The sequence below is a fragment of the Micropterus dolomieu genome, linkage group LG06 (genome assembly GCF_021292245.1).
Source record: "Micropterus dolomieu isolate WLL.071019.BEF.003 ecotype Adirondacks linkage group LG06, ASM2129224v1, whole genome shotgun sequence".
NCBI lineage: Eukaryota > Metazoa > Chordata > Actinopteri > Centrarchiformes > Centrarchidae > Micropterus > Micropterus dolomieu.
In genome coordinates, this window is record NC_060155.1 from 5,945,852 (window position 1) to 5,965,731 (window position 19,880).

General features: G+C 42.1%; 2 protein-coding genes across 2 annotated transcripts in view; both read right to left on the reverse strand.

Annotated features, from left to right (window-relative positions):
- Nucleotides 1-15,884, reverse strand: part of LOC123972161 (zinc finger E-box-binding homeobox 1-like) — a 54,709-nt gene extending 38,825 nt beyond the window's left edge. The window contains exon 1 of the mRNA XM_046051447.1: nucleotides 15,793-15,884. Within this exon, the coding sequence (XP_045907403.1) occupies nucleotides 15,793-15,849 (57 nt within the window). The 5' untranslated portion in view covers nucleotides 15,850-15,884. The remainder of the gene's footprint in view (nucleotides 1-15,792) is intronic.
- LOC123972163 (acyl-coenzyme A thioesterase 6-like) overlaps nucleotides 1-19,880 on the reverse strand; it is a 186,849-nt gene that overhangs the window by 92,463 nt on the left and 74,506 nt on the right. The window lies entirely within an intron of this gene.

Below are 19,880 nucleotides of genomic sequence, written 5' to 3' on the forward strand. Positions count from 1 at the left end.
AACTATCACAGTCCCCCCCCCCCCCCCCCACACACACACACACACACACACAGTCTATTTAGCACTTAATTTCTTGATGCACACAGCGCTTTTACACTGATTTGTTCAGTTCAGTGGAAAGGAGTCGGAGGTGAGAGCTGAAAAGGATATGGTGATTTGCTCATTAATGATACCCATACTGCAGTGGAAAGCATGTAATCTGTCTATTTCAGTCAAACAGGTGAGCAACGGTGTCAAAACCATGCACAGAGCTTACAGCAATCCAGTGACTGACATATTTAGTGCACGATCAGCCCATTTTGAGAGTGATAATATACATCAGATTAATGACCTACATGACGTGTTGTGTGTGTTTGTGTGTGTGTGTGTGTGCGTGTGTGTATGTAATGAGTCATGCCCTACAGGGGGTGGCAGTACACCGGGGTATTACATAACATTTTCTGCTCTGATCTCAGTCCTGTTATAGCTGCCTGGAAAAACCACTGACTTGACTGCACCTCTGCGCTACATCATCATCTGTCGAACCAACTGGAGTTCATCAGTGACTCATATAAACACTAATGGGTGTGGGGGGGGATGATTAAAGCTGCTCTAGGCCAGATTTTTATGTGAAAAATCCTCCTGTCTCATTAAGTCTCCTTAAAGTGGGTTTTCAAGTTGAAGAGGTAACTCTAATTAAGAGGTTCATTCTGCCCGAGTTAGATTCTGGTGTCAGGTGTGGGTATTTCTCTGTGAAAGGAAGGGAATCAAACATAAAAGAAAGAAACCTAAGCAGCCTCCTTACCAGCACTAAGTGAGTGCTCTGATTAGAGAAAACTGACCTCACCAACACTTTAATAGAAAGCCTCACAGATCAGTCAGAATGGGGAACATCAATGAAACCACCAATGTGCACTCATGATTCAGCTTTGATTGAGACGTATGCAGCTCAATGAAGCACAATTAGTCACTTAATCAAAAAAGGCAATTAGTGCTACAGGATGTAACAAGTGCAATATTATTTTCTTATTTATAACACAGAAAGAACAGCACTGATTCATTGAGAGGTGCACAACGGTACAGCAGGTGGGCAAATATACTGTAAAAGCAAATACCAGGTGGAGTTCAATACTAACCCTAACTGAAACAAACATGAAGAACAACTTGTTTCTGTTCACCTGACGTTTTCAGTTTCTTTTAAACATAAGAGTGAGTCAAACTGATACTAGTTTATATTCTTTGTACAACACATTTGCAGCGCACTGCTACTCCTCAGACATACCTGCAGCATTCACGACAGATGTGACAATGAGCAAAGCTTGTTCAGCACTGAGAATCTGTATCTCAAAGAGCAACAATTTAAGTCTTAATGGTTCTTGATTTTATCCAGATAAATCTTACTGTTTGCGTGTACTAACACCATAGGCTAAATGGAGGCCATAAAAAAACGGAACTTCATTTTTAACTCTATTAAGCCCATTTGTTTAGTAAAGCAGGCAGGGTACGTATTGCGCTACTTATCCTGTCCTGTGTTAATGTAAGAATGGCCATTTGGCAGAGAGAAAATAATGCAGCCTCAAATATTTCATTGCGTCTCAAAAGTTTTTTTTAGACACAATCTGTGATCTGAATGTAAACAAAAGAGTAGCTCTGACACCAACATTTAAATCACAGGATTAAATCTTCCTAACAAACCCCAAAAGACTGACAGGTGTGTTAATACACCTAAAACTAGACAGCTAAATAAATCTATAGACACAAAGAACACAAAAAGAAAGTGTGAGCGGAGTTCCTACAGTCAAAGTTGGATATGCAGTTTCTCCAAGCCCCACTGAGCCTGGAAGTCGGTACAAAGCGATCTGCCGACGAGACGCGTCTTTGCCGTGCACCTGCCACACTGACTTATTGCTACCTGCCTGACAAAACACACACACACACACACAAACACACACACTCCATCCACTGTGTGTGTGTGTGTTTGAGACGAGTGGAGGATCAGCAGGATTTAACTCTCTCTGACAACAACTGGGTCACACGCTAACACTGTGCCGTTAGGATGGTACTCCCACACACTTACAGACATACAGTATAAACACAACACTGACCTACATATCAACATATCACAGGCTGATAGTCTAACCTTGTCATGTTTAATAAAACATGTCAGATCTCTCTCTTCGCCCAACGCACACACACGCGCGCGCGCCTCTGGTTCAGCGACAGTTTGTGGGTATTCTCCCTCTCTTGGTGACAAATGTCACCTGAGCGGCTTACAATAAGCAGACCACAGTCCACATACAGGACGTGACATACAGGGAAGTGGGAGGTTACGGTGATGAGTGGTCACTTCCTGTTTACTGTAGCACGTTCCCTCCTCCTGTTTTCCTCTCTAAACCCCCGTCCTTGACCCTCTGATTTACTCTGGGTTATGAACAGATCAGCCTTCATGTGAAGGTCAGACATTAGGATTTAATTGCAATGCCTGGATTTAATTCTTATTATTTTTACTTTATGCATCATCAACAGAGACGACACAGCTTTGCATGAATGATGGGGATAAAAGGGAAACTGGACAAATTGGATGCCTGTTGCAACATGAATTTAAAAAATGCTGTTCCTTTCAGTTACATTCAACTTCAAACAGCACAAAAAAATAGCAAACCTCTTCGACAACACAAGTGCTGTACAACTCGCTCCTTTTATCTCTAAATCCAATTAGTGGTGCACCGATCCAAAGTTTTCTTTCCTGCTACAGATTCTAGTACCTAATCTGCAATTCCAGTGATCTGTGTTTCTCTCATTTAAAATCTCACTGTGTGGAACTACGACCTGAGTTGGCACCCAGTGTGATTGTATAACTGTAACTGAGTTTTAGAATGACACTGACAGAGAGACTGAAATTAATCTGGATCGGTCACTTCGTAGCAAATAACCAACGTGCTTAATAAGGTCAACTTAACTTAACTAAGCTTAACATCTGCAACGATTACACAGAATCCGATTGGAAATGTGAGCAAACGTGTCACTTGATATTAGCTTCTGCAAGCTGTGGTGAGTCTTCAAACAGCGACTGTAGAGCTACACCTGAACAAGCAAATAAGCAGTCAAAAGAGAACAATCCACCACAAAAACTCAATCCAATCACAGGCCAAAATGTGTCCATCATGCCAAGTAGAAGTCTAGTCAGAGTCTGAATATTGTTTGATTATTCTTTGATAAGTTCCTGATTTAAATCATAAAAATGAATAAATAATGACAAATTTTAGACAATTTCATTTAACAAAAGTTTTTGTAGGGATAAAAAAAGATAAATATGTAGAAAAATAACATTTATAAAAGTCAAAGTAAGGTATTGAAAATAAAAAAAACAGCGCTAATTACTAGTGTCTATGCCAAAACCTAAATACAACCTAGACTTTTTTGTCACTTTCCATCAGGTCAGAGTTACACAGGCCAACTTGACAAGACAAAGTGCGACAGAGAGAAACAGTCACAGAGCTGTGGCTGTAGGTCTGTAAGCGTTTTCTGGCCTAATGGACCAATTCCTTTCTAGTTTGTCACCCGCTCGCTTCTGATTCACATCAAGGAAACGAGAAGAACATCACTACCAGGCCGCTGGTGGAAACTCCCTGCTGCCAGTCCAGTTCTTTTAAATGCATGGGAGGAGAAACAGAAGTACTCACTTGAAAACAGCGAGTACCTAAAAGCCTGCATTTAGTGTGTGTGTGTGTGTGTGTGTGTGTGTGTGAGAGAGGTGTGTTAGAGATGAGGCAAGCAGGCAGTCAATCACAAAACGCTGCACTGTCATACTCACTCATTTACTCCCTTCCACTCACATACACATGCACACATACTCTCTCTAGCCCTCTAACACACACACACACACACACACACACACACACACACACACACTTGTCCTCGCCCATACAACCACTCTAGCAGGGCGTTTCCCATCTTCCTTCGCCACAGCGGCTGCAGAGGGAGAGCACACACTGTAGCTTTAATTTAATTTAATACTACAGTACATGCATTAATCTGCCGCATCAGAAAGCATACACACACACTAATCTGCTCCGCCAAAAGGCCATCCATACCGGCTCTACACCTGGTTTAAGAGGTTTAAACAGTTATCTATCATGAAAGATTTATTGTGTACAGCTACTGTTTGTACACTGAAATCACTTGGGGTTTTATTGTCAAGTAAGTCACAGATCAGAGTGAAGCCGCAGACAGGGTTAATGAGTTACATTGTTAATGAGATGGCTCCAGACAACATCACATTTTCAAAATTACCTTTATACCTTTATTGTCGTATAAACTGTCCTTTGCATTGGATTCATTTACTGATTCTTTTTTCCTTTTTCAAATTAATCGCTAATTTTTATGGTAAAGACAATGTCACAAAATAGTGAACAATTGCCAATGCAGTTTCCCAGACCCCATGGTCACATCTTCTAATTGCATGTTTTGTCTGACCAGCAGTACAAAACCCCAAAATATTCAGTTTCATGTTACATGAAATACAGGAAATCAGCTTCTAAATGATGACTTTCTGCATAATTTACCATGGGTACAACAAAGAGTCTATCTCACAATAAAGGGTGACACAGGAGTGGATATTCACACCTGTCCCATCCCAGAAGAAGTTTATTCATTTTAAAAATGCATAGTTTTAAAATGGACCTATAATTCCTGTCTGGCTCGTTTCCTGTTTACTTTTATTCCTGTCCCGTCCCAGTCCTGTGATGAACAGTGAAACTGACTCCCATCCCACAGGAATCCTGTGACCTACAGGATTCCCGAAAAACACAGCAACAAAATAAAAACACTGCTTACTTCCCTGGCTGGATACCATTTAATCAGTACAGACTTAAATGATTAGCCTAACCAATTAGCAAATTTGTTGATGATTGATGACCAATTAATCGACTAATCCTTTCAGCTTACATCGTCTTCATTTAGCCAGATACCCACAGCATAAACAAAAACTAGTATAACAATACTCACATTTACTTTCCACAGCATCAGCATCAATACAGCTACACAGCTCTGATGTTGAGACATGATGGCTGGGTCAGTAGAGGGCAGGTACGTTACTGCAGGCCCCTCCCAGCACTGATCCTTTATTTAAGTCCCAGGACACCTTCAAAATACTATTTAGGACAAACAGTGTAGCTGATGGGCTCTCTGCTGGTGTGACATCAGTCAGCCATGAGTAAGAGGCTAGCAGGCTAATCACAGCGATGTTGTCTGCCTGCCTGTCTGACCTCCTTCCCTGCAGTTTGTTAAACAGCCTGGGGAACAAGAGGCTGGATTTTGGTGAAATATCTATTTAATAGCCTTCAGAGTCTGAAGGCTTAGATGGACAGGTTTAAGGGCAGGACCTGAAGTCAGGCAGAAAATAGCTCAAAAAGATATGTGTGTATGTGTGTGTTTTGTGTGTGTGCTGTCTTAAGGCTGCCTCGCCAAGAAAAAGCGATTAAGAGAACCTGGACTGACCCCGTTTTCTACAAGTCTCTGAAGCAGACCCATGGGGGGAAAAGAGTAGTGAGGTTACATAAACCTTACTCCCAGAAGACACTCACATATACAGTAGAGCAGCCACTGTCACAGTGACAGAGACCGACTGACACTGCAGAGCGACTGGATACACAAGTGGTGACAGAATTCATGCATAAGGGGAGATAAATCAGAGAGAGGAGGCTCCTTTGGGTCCAGCAGGCACCAGGCAGTCAGAATCCTCCCAGGCCTTCGATTCTGCTGGATCCAGTCGACCAGTCGGACCGTCCCTGAAACATCAGGCTGAATAAGGAGGAGACCAACTGCGACAGAGTGAAAATCTATCTGATAGCTTCGGTTTCCATGCCAGGGGCCACACAAGAGCCAGAGCGACTGATTCAATTTACCTAAGACGCCCAGCTGTTACTCAGAAAGACAGAGAGGGAGAGACAGGGTAAATGTGTGTGTGCGTGTGTGTGCGCCAAGAGAAACTGCTGTACAAGCACTTTCCTTTATTCCCTCTTTCTTTTTGTAATTCTATTTTTATGTAGGTCTCTACTTTAGCAGACATTAGATTCATGACTTAGACATTAAATCTCGTTGGCTTGCTAAATGACTTTGTGTGTGTGTGGCGCGCATGTGTGCGCATGCTCTTTCACAGTGCTTAGGCTCACGACAGGCTATATATTATCCATACATCACCTGCATGTGAGTCTTTGATTTCATTACGGGCACAAATAGACTGCAGTGCATGCGCAGCAGGACCTACAGTAAACAGGTTCCTTTTAGAAAACTGCTCAACACTCCTGCTGTTTCCCTGCTTCTTACTACAATAACAGCGTTACAGTCTGCAGCCTGTGGGCTAAAGTTTACCCTCCTCACAGTCTACTATAGTGCAGTCTAACTTTTATTTTGACACATTTTAGAGACAACTTAACTCAACATGCTCTGGTAATATGCTGATAATGATAAGCTCACAACAGGCTTGTATTAGTCAAAAACTACGGCCTGTGTCATGTGACGTCACTTCTTGTCTCAATGTGATTAAAATTGCTTGAATTTAAATGAGACCTTATTTGTGATCAAATGATGTAAATGGTGCCAGCAATAATGTGGCAATATTTCTACACTTCTGATTGCTGCCACATGCTCTTTCGCTTTCTGTTCCCTGGAGAGCTGGGAGTCTGTGACCTCTCCTCCACTCTCAGCATTACTTTACTGGAAAGCCTCACTCGCCCAGAGGACTGTATCTCTAAAATACACGTTCACAAGCATGGCCACCAAACAGACAGATTCAAGGACGCAAACACAGGCGTAGTTTTACGCATAAATCCTGCCGGTGCAGAGGAATCATATATCCACGTTAACAGTTTGAAGTTCACCTGCAGTTGTCCTCCACTGGAGAGCCCCTTCCACGTGTTTACTGGAAACACTATTTCCGGGCAAAGGCTAATTATGTTTCAAAGGAGAGGAAATCTGGCACCTGGAGCAGGAGCAGGTCAAGGAATACAGAGCCCTCACAGCCTTGGAGCAAGATCCTGCTGCACCGTGCTGCTGTCCAACACTTGTTTTATGCTTTCTGGACAATTCAGATGGTGCAGAGAGAAACCCTGTTCTAACAGCACAGTGTTAGTAAAGGGCATCTGGGAATGAAGGTTTTTCTGTAGTGAATCAGCAATTTAACAGTGGGGCTGTTTGTAACTGATTTTCTTGCATATGTTATGCCACTACCACTATCACATCAATACATGTGATTAATTAGGTCGGACCTGCTGTTTCCTATTCTGCTTGATGCGCTCACAAGACCGTCTTTTTACGTAATGAGGTCAATCCTTTCCAAGTACTTTGCACAGTCTCCAAAGGTTTTGTCTACAGCAGGACACGGAGGAATAAAAATAAGTACATTTCTTCCAAGACGCAGTTTATAGGCCAAGATATCCTCAACTGACACTTAAACAGAGACTGATTCCAGTGTCTTATTCTCATATTCAGTGTCTTGATTTGAATATATGCATTTCTGGTGTTTCAAACCATGCTATTTGGACCTCAGGACTATCTGTTAGTAATCAAGAAATCTATATATGTATAATTACATCATCCACATTGTTTATCGTATATCTTGTGCTATCTAGATACTTCATCTTACTTTTGTTCCTCATTGGTTACAGTGGCTGGAGAAAGGTGTGCATAAATGGGCACATTTATTATTAATTAAATGACTTTTTAATGTGTTGACACCTAATAATAAAGAGCTTTAACCTGGCAGGTAAGATAATGAGTGCTAGTGGTAAGTACATACTATAAAAAGCAGGTTACATACTATACAAGTACAAGTACATACAATAAAAAGTGACTTGAAATTTATGTACACCAAAACACATTTAGTTGATCTTTAGATGAACATGAAGTGCAGCTGGTTACCATCATGCTGATGGTAACCAGCAGCCTCTGCCACCCCCCGCTGAGCAGCCATGTTTTAGTGTAAGACCAGAGGCCAGATAGTGCAGCCAAGCCAAAAGCCATGCTCTGCCAATCAGCGCTAAAGAGGTCAGAAAGGATCGCTACCCGGCCACTGGCGCCCACTGACTGGGGACGAGCAGAGACTAAGCATGGAAAGGCCACCTCACGAGGGGAGGAGGCTGGAGGAAGAGGAGTAGGAGTAGGTGGAGGAGACAAGAGGACAGGTCACTCTGCTGAGGGGGGAGGAGAAGCTCTGAGCACATGGCCTTTAACCACATGACACAGCAGAGGAGAGACGAAAGAAGGGCAACTATCTTCTGGCTGATATGCAACTGTGTGTGTAGAGTTGGATCTGCTCCTGAATCCATTCATTTGAATATAAATAAGTTTATACAGCAGCAAATACAGGGGAATCAGCACATAATACAATTTACAAAGTAGCATTACATGAGATTTTTTATTCCAGCCCACTCAGCCTAGTCGTCTGCCACAATTTGTTGGAAAACTCACACACACACTGTCTCAAACTTTACATGTGAATGTGTACAATTTCACGTGTTAAACAGCGAGACAAACATCTGCAAATAGATCCTGGCTGGCACACAAGGGATGCAGCAGTACTAATATACGGACTGCAGCTTTCTAAAGTGTTCCTTTTTTACTGCTCTAACCACACCACCAACTACCACCCACTGAGCACAAGAGCACTGTGTTTCAAAACAAAGCTAATGTGGTGAAAGTAGCTCATCATGCATCACTTGCATCTTTGTTTTAACACTACTGCAGGTTAGCGTTATGATAATATAGAACTTAATGTATCCTGGTGGAAATTGTTCAAATTAAAGAGTACCGGCAGCGGTGGGATTGGAACCCACGGCATCAAAATGACTGAAGCCTAAATCCAGCGGCCACTCGCTACCACTATGCAGTCCTTACTACTTGTATATTCCCATGACTATCATATTTCCTGTACTGTCGTCTGTTTGTCTTCACATTCCTAAACTGGCCTTTAATTTAATACCAAATATCAGTCTCCGGCATGAATACAGATTTATTCTGCTCTCTTAACTTAACCCAAATCAACAAGGACATGAACGTTAACTAAATGCTTCAAATGTCGCCATAAAAACACACAGTTCCTGAGTCTCTGGTGTCTGTCAGACCTGGCGCACATCTGGAGCAAGAAACCAGCTTATTGCCTACACGACCCTGCCGCACACAGATGCTGCATCGTGCGCCTTATGATAGACAAAACAAACAACAAACAGGCAGACATGCAGAGGAAGACACTTTTAATAAAGCATCGGAGAAACTGGGGATTTGTTATTTGTTTTCGCAGCACCATAGGATCCTCTGTTGCTCTGCTTAAGTGACAGCTATTGGAGGGAGCAAATCTAGGTCATCGCTGTGTTTTGGATGCTCAGCGTCAGTATTTGGCCCAGTAGTTTCCCAGCACAGTGCTTTCCCAAAATTTACTTACCCCTTCATTCACATTCCCAACCAAAGAATATCAAGCGTGTCGGGCGGATCACTGGCTGTCAGCAGGTTATCGCATTTGGCTGCTTCCTTGTTTGTCAGTTTTAATTTTAAACATTCAGATGAAGAATATTCTGAGAGCAGGTTATCACTGAAGTGGATGGTAAGTTCCCAAGCAAGTGACTCTCCATAAGTAAACTAGGGGTCACGTTAAAAACAGTGACAAAAAAATACAGGATTTGGCTGCAGGCCTCTACACTGATGATACAGTTTGCTATTTTACAATTTACGACAGCCATTCTAAAAAAGAAATCCAAGACTTCTTCAAGCCTTCCTTTAGTGGGCTGTAGCTGCTGAGCTTGTGTGCTGCTGAGTAAACTTTCCTTGGATAAATAAAAAAGAATAGTTTAGAAATCTGACACTATACCTCGTGGTTGTACAAAAAGAGATGAGAGAATGAAATTTGACCCGGAACAAACATGTAATTAGATGCTGAATATTATGCACAACGTCAAACTCTCTGCAGGGTTTTATTTAAATAAATGTGATACTTTTGCTGCCCTTTCATCCAGTTTGAGCAGAATCTCAGGGGAGAGGCAGACCTGCTCGTGGCAAACAAGCATTCATTGGTTTTCAGGAGTAAACCACCCATGCTTCATTTTAAATGACAGTTATTTTCTCCTGTCTACCATGTTATTCAGTGTTCCCTGGGTCAGTTCATGAGGTACTGTAATCTTTATATCAAGCAGGTCTGCATGCACCGTGTCGTCTGTGAATACACCCCTCTTGGACAAACAACCTCGCCTCTTATTGTACTTAGCGATTGTGATTCTGAAAATGATGCTGCTAAAACATGGCAGATGAGCTAACTATCTGTGTTGTCAGATACTGTTGAGCATTAGGAGCATCCACAAGAAGGAAAAGATGACAACACATGCATCTTTTACCAGACTTCAGTAGAGCTACAACAATAAGTCAATTAGTTGAATTGTCAGCTGGCACAAAACTAATCTAAATTAGTTTTGATAATTAATTAATTAATTAATTAGTACATTTTTTAAGCACAAACTCACTCCTCAAATGTTTGCCTTCTATGAGTGGATATAACAAGCAATTTAATATGTCAATGTCGCATTGTGACATACGTTTATAGACGTTGGGCTGCAACTAAAAATCCGACAAACAGTTTGTGAGTTCAATGATTGGCGATTATTTTCTTTGGATCGACTAATTCATTAATCGAGTAATCATTGCAGCTAAAATATAGAATTTAGAACAATAAACTGATTACTGAAGAAAAAAACTGGTAGAGCAATTAATCATACAAATAGTCATAGCAGGCTTTAATGCTGCTGTATTTCAGCTACACGCTGCATGGCCAGCGGGGGTTTGGTGAACAGTGCAGTGACGGTGTGGACAAAACAGCTGGGTTCAGCCTGCTGAAGTGTCCTTGATTGTGAATCGCTTCTTATTCTGGAGGGGCTGTTATGAGGCTGATCCTGACCTGCGACGTCCACGTGCAAGAGGTGGAATTTCCCAGCAGGCATCAATCAAGCATTAGATTGGATATTATCACAAAAACAGAGTGACAGAAAGGGTCTGTCCAGGCTGCTTTACTGGACCTGGGCATGTGCCATGAAGTGTGAGTGGAGTACTGCTTTATGACCTTTAACACAAGGCTCAACCCCCTTTCTCTGTCGTCCATCTTTGTCACTCTATACTACGAGGGGGGGCTGGGGGGCTGGGTTGCTCTTTGGTGGGTGCCATAAGGTTAATATCCTCTCAGTCAAGGCTCGCTTCATCGGCGGGTCCTCAGGGTGACACCTCTGGTTCAAAAGATGCTCAGGGGGAACTGCCCGGGAAGCTGAAATGCCAGATGGACTCTTTTCTGCAAGTGGAAACAAACCGTTTGGCGAAACAATTGTGGTACTTGACTTCTGCTTAGTTTCTGCTCTGCATGCTAACGCTGTCTCCACTGACCTTCCCTTTCAAGAGTCCTGAGGTTACCACACTGGACATACAGTTCAGGCTCACCTATTAAGTCTTTAATCAGTCTGTCTACTCCCTGAGATTTCACCTTGTCCCCCACAACCTCAAAAAATCATTTAAAATCATCATAACATATAATGGGAGAGACAGAGCTTCAGAGTGCAGAGTAGAGGACTCTTTTACCTCCTGCACATCTTGTGTTTCAATCGACACCCTGATTTTCCAGACATGCTAAAGTTGCAACTCGTGATGTATTTTCAATTTGGACCAGGACTAATTTAATATCCATCAGGCCTTGCTTTCTCTTTCACTGATGCCAAACAGAGGATATCATTTAAGCAATCAGGTAATGTAAAAGCATTCAGCTAATCATACGCCCGATCAATAAGTACAGTCAACATATTTCCCACCTTCTCTGTCCATGTGGAGACTGCAAGACTGCTGTTTGAATGGCTGACAAGTCACACTGATGCATATACTTCTAAAAAGATTTCCCTCTCCTTTGGAAAAAAAAGCATTTCCCAAATGGTTACTGTTCATTTCTCACAAATACACGTTTTCCAAACAAAACACCACGAGGTATCAGAAAAAGGATTAACATATTTAATATCTGGTTTTACTTTTAAGCAAACAGTCTTTTTTTCTCTCTCGTCTGTTTTTAGCAGCGCGTTTGAAAAAAATGTGGCTTTCTCATTTTGGCATGAAGCTCTGCTTTCAAGTCCTGCCTGCAGAATTAATCTCTCCTCTCCCTTACATTGGTCACAGTGAGTTTCAACAGGAAAAAACACTTCCATCTTATCAATAATAATCTGTGTGAGCCTGATTTATGCCCCAGCAGGCACCGCTGCACTGCTGCGGTCATGATCTAATACTCACTACCAGCTCCCCTACATTTTCCTCCTATTCTCACCTGCTCAGTATTCATATCACACACGCTCTCTCTCCGGCTGAAAACTCCTTGGGAAATAGGTCGGAAAACTTTAGACTTTCACTGGTTACAAAGAGCTGCTTAGCATCGGTAGCAGCTGAGCATTGTGGTGTGCAACACATGTGTGTTTAGCTGTGTCTCTACTAGAGATAGCTGCCTCTGCAACACAAGCTAGCCTGTGGGGGAAGTGTGCGTTGCCGTGAGCGGTTTCTGTGTCTGCGATTCGCTTCACTTGGCTAGGTTACGCTAAACTAAATGCTTAGCTTAACACTACACCAGACGAGCCTCGCGTGGGTCTGAGCTTTAGGGTAAACATGCTGGAGCACACACAGGCTATTGCTGTCGTGTCAAAAACGCTCTCGGATAACACTGCTGACCTCAGGAGTCTCTGCAAACTGATGTCAGCTGTAAGGTACCATCAGTCAAACTGTTTGCTTTGAAGTAAAAGTACACAGTCACTTTTCTCAGTAAGGAATAGGGCTGAAATATATTCCCAAAAAATCATACTGTGATTATTCTGACAGATGTTCCGATATAAGTCACATTTTTTGTGGGAATGGTCATTTTTGCATTTCATTTTCTGGTGCCTGTACCAAACAAGCGTGCTTAATTTATAAATGGTTTGTTGTAACAGATTTCATCTTTATCAAAATATTGCAGCTCCTACAATTTGGATGTTGCACTTGGACTTTTTACAGTTTCCATAATCTTTAGATTCATTGTTCAACCCTAATAAGAAAAGAGCTTAGATACAAACTTTACCTCCTGAAACACATACCACAGGTTCCTTAAGATCAGAGTGACATAAAAAGTAAACTGTTCGACCATCTTTATGCAGATGTAAAGCTTTTTTGGAGTATCTTTTCTAGGGTCAAATGTGATTTGGGACGAACAGCTAGCTCATGGGTCGTTCAGGCTAGCGGAGCAATATCACTGGCAGGAGGTGTGTGTTTGGATATCATGTCTGATTTATTCATTTCTCTCTCCTGCCACCCGATCTAACAACTCGATGACGTTAAGTATAGATGGTTGTATCCGTTCATCAGAAATCCAAATACTACAACAAAATGGCATCACTATCATACTGTATTATCTGTAATCCAAATGTTCCACAGTTCCTCACAGATTAAGCCTTTATGAATGGGTCTGTGTATCCAGTCAGCAGCCCAATATCATAATCAGAACACAGATGGCGAACAGACAGACCTACAGCCTCCCCCCTCCCATCCCCACTAATGATATCTCCATCTCCAAATCCAGCAGGCTACTTCACACCATCCCACCATCTTACATCATATTACTTAATGAGATCACTGTATTTTTAGCATGGCCGCCGCAAAATCGCCCGTCTACTGTATGTCAGGAGTTGGCAGCAGCCGTGACGAGCTCTGCGGGCAGCTCTCTGGCACGTAGCCTCGGCTGGCACGGCACTTCTGTCCTCACTAAATGAAGACCACGTTGCGGCCGTCTGGATGCCGGGCGGCAAGCTAGCTCGCTTTGAACGGCTGTCAGAGAGAAAAACGTCAAGCTGGGAGATGAGTCCGTGCCCGGGTACCAGAGAGCTGGCAGTGCGGGGGGAAGGCTTCATGTCTGAGTGGCACAGAGCCAGAGCACGGGGGCAAGCTCCACATACGTTCAGCCGTTGCATTAAAAGTTCATCTGAACTTCTGGGATGGTTGGAAGAGGCACAGCAACAGGCGGGTTTTCTTCTCTACAACAGGAGTGTGTTTGGTATGAACTGTAAATTGGTCTTCACAGCACTGTCTGGGAACATTTCTCTTCTTAGATGATCTTTAGTCTATTTTACATGCAAACGGATGAATAGTCCTATTTGAAGCATTTGCATTAAAATGTTTGTTCCAACTACTTTGAGCAACTCCTAATGTCCGGGCACATGCGTTACATTGTGTTTAGGGAAAACATCAAAACATAAACAACTCAAGGCCGCTCTGTGCGTGATAGGCAGTAAAGACAAAGGCATACTCCTAAACCTGCAGGCGTACAAAGCAAACTCCCCAGACGTATAGGCAGTCTGTGAGGATATACGCATGTGTTTGAGTGTGCGTGAGTGTCTGTTTACCCAGTCACACAATGCAGGGAGGAGGGGGAAAGGAAAACACTGGTACAGGCAGAACCTTTCCGAATGCAGTTTAGCAAAATGTCAAGCACGTTCAGATCACCGGCCGACTGAAATGTCACCCAGGCGAGGCAGCAAAGAGGCTAAACAGGAAAACGCTGCACAGGTGTATCTGCACAAAGTGAATGCCAGACCAATACTCATAATTACAACAACATCTGGCCACAAATGTGCACAATTTGCATCAACTGGATACAGAGGGATTAAACTCCAGAACGCCTTGACCTTCATGACCTTCATGATGTTTTTTTTTTCTCCATTAAATTTGAAGCACACTTAATGCTTCTGAAAGTGTGTGTATATGAGAGTGACTGTGTGCGTTTTTGGCCAGGGTTAAAGTCTCAAATGACCATGTGTGGCAAATTACACGTTCTAGCTTTGGAGGATCCACTTATAAAAATAACTAAAAAAGGAGCCAACTAAGGTCGAGTCAAGTCAAATTAATTCTTGTAAGGCTTTTAAGAAAAAATTTGCCACAAAGTGCTTTAAATGCAAACATACAAACAGTTAAAATTTGAAGTCATAAGGAACAGCTCGAGAGACAGTATGTGTGCCCAGACCAGCTCGGTCTGTTAAGAGGTTCTGGGCAAGGGTGTAGCTTTCCTCCCCTGAAGTCTGGTATAATATAATTGTGCTGAAGGGCTGCATGCTCACTCCACAGGAGGAGAGTTTTATATCGACGCCTGCCTGCTGTAACGGTGTCAGGTGGTATTTATGAGACTTGTAATGGGGCTGAAGCCCATGCACACCTGCTACGCTGGGATGGGTGTATATTTACACACACACACACACACACACACACACACACACACACTAGCAGCAAAACATTGAGTTTGCTTGTTTTCTGCTTTTGGTTTGGCTGCATTTAAGTGCAGTGTTACTAAGACAAATCTGACGATGTAGATAAATAAACTGGATATGTCTTGAGATCAATTGAGTGGGAGAGAAAAGAGGCTGGCAAGAGCTTTAACTGTTTGTATAAGTAAGAACTAAAACTTATTAAGGCAACCTAAGGAGAAATCTTTAGGTCGCGGCCCACTAACATATTTCCACATACCTATCCTACTTTGGATTAATTAGTTTAATAAGCACCTTTTTCCATTTCCAATTTAGCATGAGTTTATTTCAAGAAATTAGGTTTTGTTACATTGGTACAAAAAGTTATTTAACTATATGTTACGTGTGTGAATCTTTGTCACGATTCGATTCTAAATCCCTTCTTGATTCAAGACAATTCTTAATTCAATAAAAGAAACCACTGACCCCTGTCCTTTTGACCACCGAGCTGCAAATGAAACAAAAGTAATTTATTTAACTGCATTACCTGGGAAGCACCTTGCAGTCTTCTTCCTGTTTCAAAATAATGAATTGAAAGTGTCATTTTCTGACCAACATTTCAGTATGTATTCACGAAATACTTCATCTCTGTCTTTATCAGCTAATTATCAGTAGTCAGTAAATCCAAAAAGCTTGCCTTTGTTGATGATGAACTTCGAGATTTCTTTAGTAACTGCGTGCTTCTACCTTTTTTGTTCCGTCAAAATACAATTTTTAGACCCTGTGAATTGATTCAGAATCGTAGAAGATAAGAATCATGATTAATCTCATTTTTCCACCCACTGCGCATCTAAATATGGAAAAAGTAGAAAAGATATAGTTTGGTATACACACACACTGCTCTTTTGATAAATTCTGGACCTCTGCCTGCCTTTTCTGTTAGAGGCAAAGCGACTGGTGACTAATGAGCCTCACTACAGGTTGGTGAGATTAACTCCAAGTATCTCTGGGCTCACAGTGGGATGCCTGCTGCATGAGACCAGAGGGTAAAACAAACAGCGTTGATGAAACCCAGTCAAGATGTAAAAGCTGCAGCCTCTGAGCTGCACCTGTGCCAATTCTACTACACCTCTACTCAGGTTACATACTTGATGAAGGCAGGAAATAAAAGTTTTTGCCCATCGACTACACTGGTTGATGGTTTCCAAAAGTTGACAGCTATTTTGGAATAACACCGCTGAACATTTTAAGACCAAAGTCAAAATCTTAAATTGTTTAATTGTAATGCCAAAACATCCCATCATTTTGTCTTATCACGTCAATAAACTGATACTAAACTATAACAGGCTGGTTATGTGGTTTGACATCTGATGTTTGTACTTCACAGTGCGAAGTGAAGATGACAGTTTACCTACGCAGGTGTAAGATAGCACGCAGAGCTTCCTCTACGTTCACTCTGCACTGGTGCATCAAGAAAGAAACCACCACTGCAGGGACAATGCAACATTAAAAAAATCAGCTTTTTTGTTTAAAGTTAAGGAAACAAAATAGAAATGTTGCTAACAGTAGGGTCACAACAAGGCCACGCTATGACCCTAGCCACCACTGCTACAACACAGGGGAAACCCTGCAAGGACACACAGGAGACCCCACCACTCACATCCTGTTGTAACAGACACACATCCTTAAAAGTAAACAAGCCACACAATAACACACACATAATCGTTTATGGTTCACAACATTCACAGTACACATACTACAGGAAACACAAATGGAGGTGTGTTAGCCTTGCCCCACAGGTTTCCCTCAGAGAAGGTAGAGGGAGCCAAAAACCCACTGAGTACCAGCAGCGCAAACACAGAAACAAAATGATGAGAAAGCCTGCAGTGTCGTTTGTCCACGTCTCTTGTAGACTGAACAGCTGACGCCTCAGCAATCACGCTGCAGCAGCAACACTGATGCCAAAAACTGCTTTGATCAACAACAATCTACCAAAGTGGATAAGCACGGTGGCATTCTCTGTGACAGCAGAGATCCTAAATGCTCAGCAGAAAAAAAGAACAATTACAGAGGGAAAGCAAATTGGAAATTGCATGTGATAATAAATACAAACATGCTGTGCAAAAGTCAAAACCACTGTAGGTTATGGTGATCGTTTTTATCAAAAAAGCCATGTGTCGTGAGTTAATACTAAACGTGTTAGTACCGTGCACTATCCATTAACCTACACTGGAGATGCAACTAATGATTATCTTAATCATTGATTGATCTGCCCATTATCTCAATTAGTCTACTAAAAGTCTATAAAATGTCAGAAAATAGTGTTGTCTAAAACCCAAAGATATTTAATTTAGTATCACATAACAGAAAGAAAACCGCAAGTCTTTATAATTGAGACTGTATGTCCATCAATAAATAGTTTCAGCTCCAAACAACACAAGAAATGAAACCTAAAACCTTGTGGTGCTGGTGCCATTATCTCGCCCAAAGACATACACAAAAACCACCAGAAAGCACACATCACGACTGAATGTCAATTTGCTTAAAACCCTGTAAAAACATCAGCGCCAAATAATTTCCCTGGGATATATCCAGGGAAATATGAGAATCAATCCCACATAAAAGAGCTCCATCAACTCACAGCGAAAGGCCCAGTCATGACTCGACAAAAAAAATATTAATGTTAAACTGGAGAGTGATGTTTTGGGAAATCCTGTCTGCGATCTTTCCTGTCTCTTTCAATTGTCCCGGTTAGTCTATCAGTTGTGTGTTCAGTCATGTTGGCTATTAGGGCTGTAACTCATCATTATTTTTAAATACCACTGCACATTCTTCATACTGTATCCAGGCTATAATCCCTGCCAAAGCCTCTACATACTAACTGTTGTGGTGGTGAATACTTGTGCAAAACAGTATTTTATATTTCAATCACTTTATATAGATCTATTTTCACTGTTTCATTAAATGGTTGATTAGTGTCAAAAAAGCCATGGTAAATCTACCTTGATTAAATGTTGAAACTGAAAGACAATAAAACATTTTCATAGGCACTGTATCTGCCTACCAACCCCTGATTCACTGGATTCGCAGTGTTAGCCCATCAAGTGCTGATCACTTATGGGATACAAAAAATATGCAGTGGGCACCGTTTCTTTTGAGTGGATGGCAACAGCAAATATTTGGTATTTTTGCTTGATAAATTACGTAAACTATTAATCTATTACTATAAATTCAATAGTTTTTTTCAGTCAATGAACAAATTATACTAACTAGGCCTACTAGTTCTTCTTCTATTTATCCTACCAAGCACGACCTGCTACGGCAGTAACCATAAAACACTTTGCTTCTTGGACAACAGAGCATGTTCCCAGAGATCTCACATCAAACATCGATTTTATGGACTGGCTATAGGCTGTCACTGTTGTGTCACACAAATCAGTGACAGCAGAATGACATGTATTCAGATAAAAAGCCCGTGCGTGCAATATGACTTTGAGGCCCTGCCGTCACCCTGCCAACAGCCTCAGTGGGGTGGTAATGCTGTTATTGTCACAGCTTCGGCGCAAACGTGTTGGTTCTTGTCTTCAGCTCATCAAAAACCGAGTGCTCTTCTCGCTCAACGGCCGCCTCAATTACAGCAGCATCACCACCGGCTCTGTCGTCCCTCCATCCATCCAGTCTGGGTGTAATTCATCAGGGCTGGGTGGCCTCCATTAGCGCTCCTCCGCAGGGACAGGACATCCTCTAAAGCACAGCACTCAGAGAGCGCATTGGGGCCCCGCACTTTACCCTAACAGCTTCATCAACTCTGCATCCCTAGAGCCAGACACACACACACACACTCACACCAAACACGCACCAACACACAACCTCTGGAGGGCCCAATTAGCAGCCATCACCTGTAATTCAATAACAACACTCCCTTTTCTTTCAGCCTCTCCAGCTCTCTCTTTCACTCAACCGTGAATCTGCTTGCATGATTTTACAAGGACGACTCCTAATGTTCCCCTACTTCAACTAAATCTAAATCTACACTGACAGTTTATTAAGAGATTTGAATATGCTGGCATATTTTGTTTGCAAGCAAACATTGTCTGCCACCTCCTCTCCCTTCTTCCTCCCGGTGTTCACTTTTACAAGCGTCGTATATCATCCCTCTGGCTCCACGCACTGCATATCAAACCCACTGGACAAAGGATGGAGCAGAGACACAAGGAGAGAATCCACATTGCACATCTCAACTCAGCAACTCAGCTCTAATCAAATCCTCTGGTCCATTTCAGTTTGTTCACCCGCCATCCATCCTGCATGACGGGAGGCGGAAAACAGACAGCCGCTATCCAACTTTGAAGCATAACATCACAATAAAATAAATAAAGAGAAACCTGCCCACAGAACATAAACTGTTTGATGTTCAAACACAAATAGCAGCGCTGCCCAGGAGACCAATCAGAAACCAGCGCAACTGTCCTGGCAAATTCTTTTCATTATCAACTAATCTACCATCCTATCTTGATTAATTAATTTATTGTTAGCTATAAAACAGCAGAACATTGTGAAAATGTTCAGTTAATTTCCCAGTCCACAAGGTGACATCAACAAGTTGCTTGTTTTATCCAACCAACAAGCTGCAGC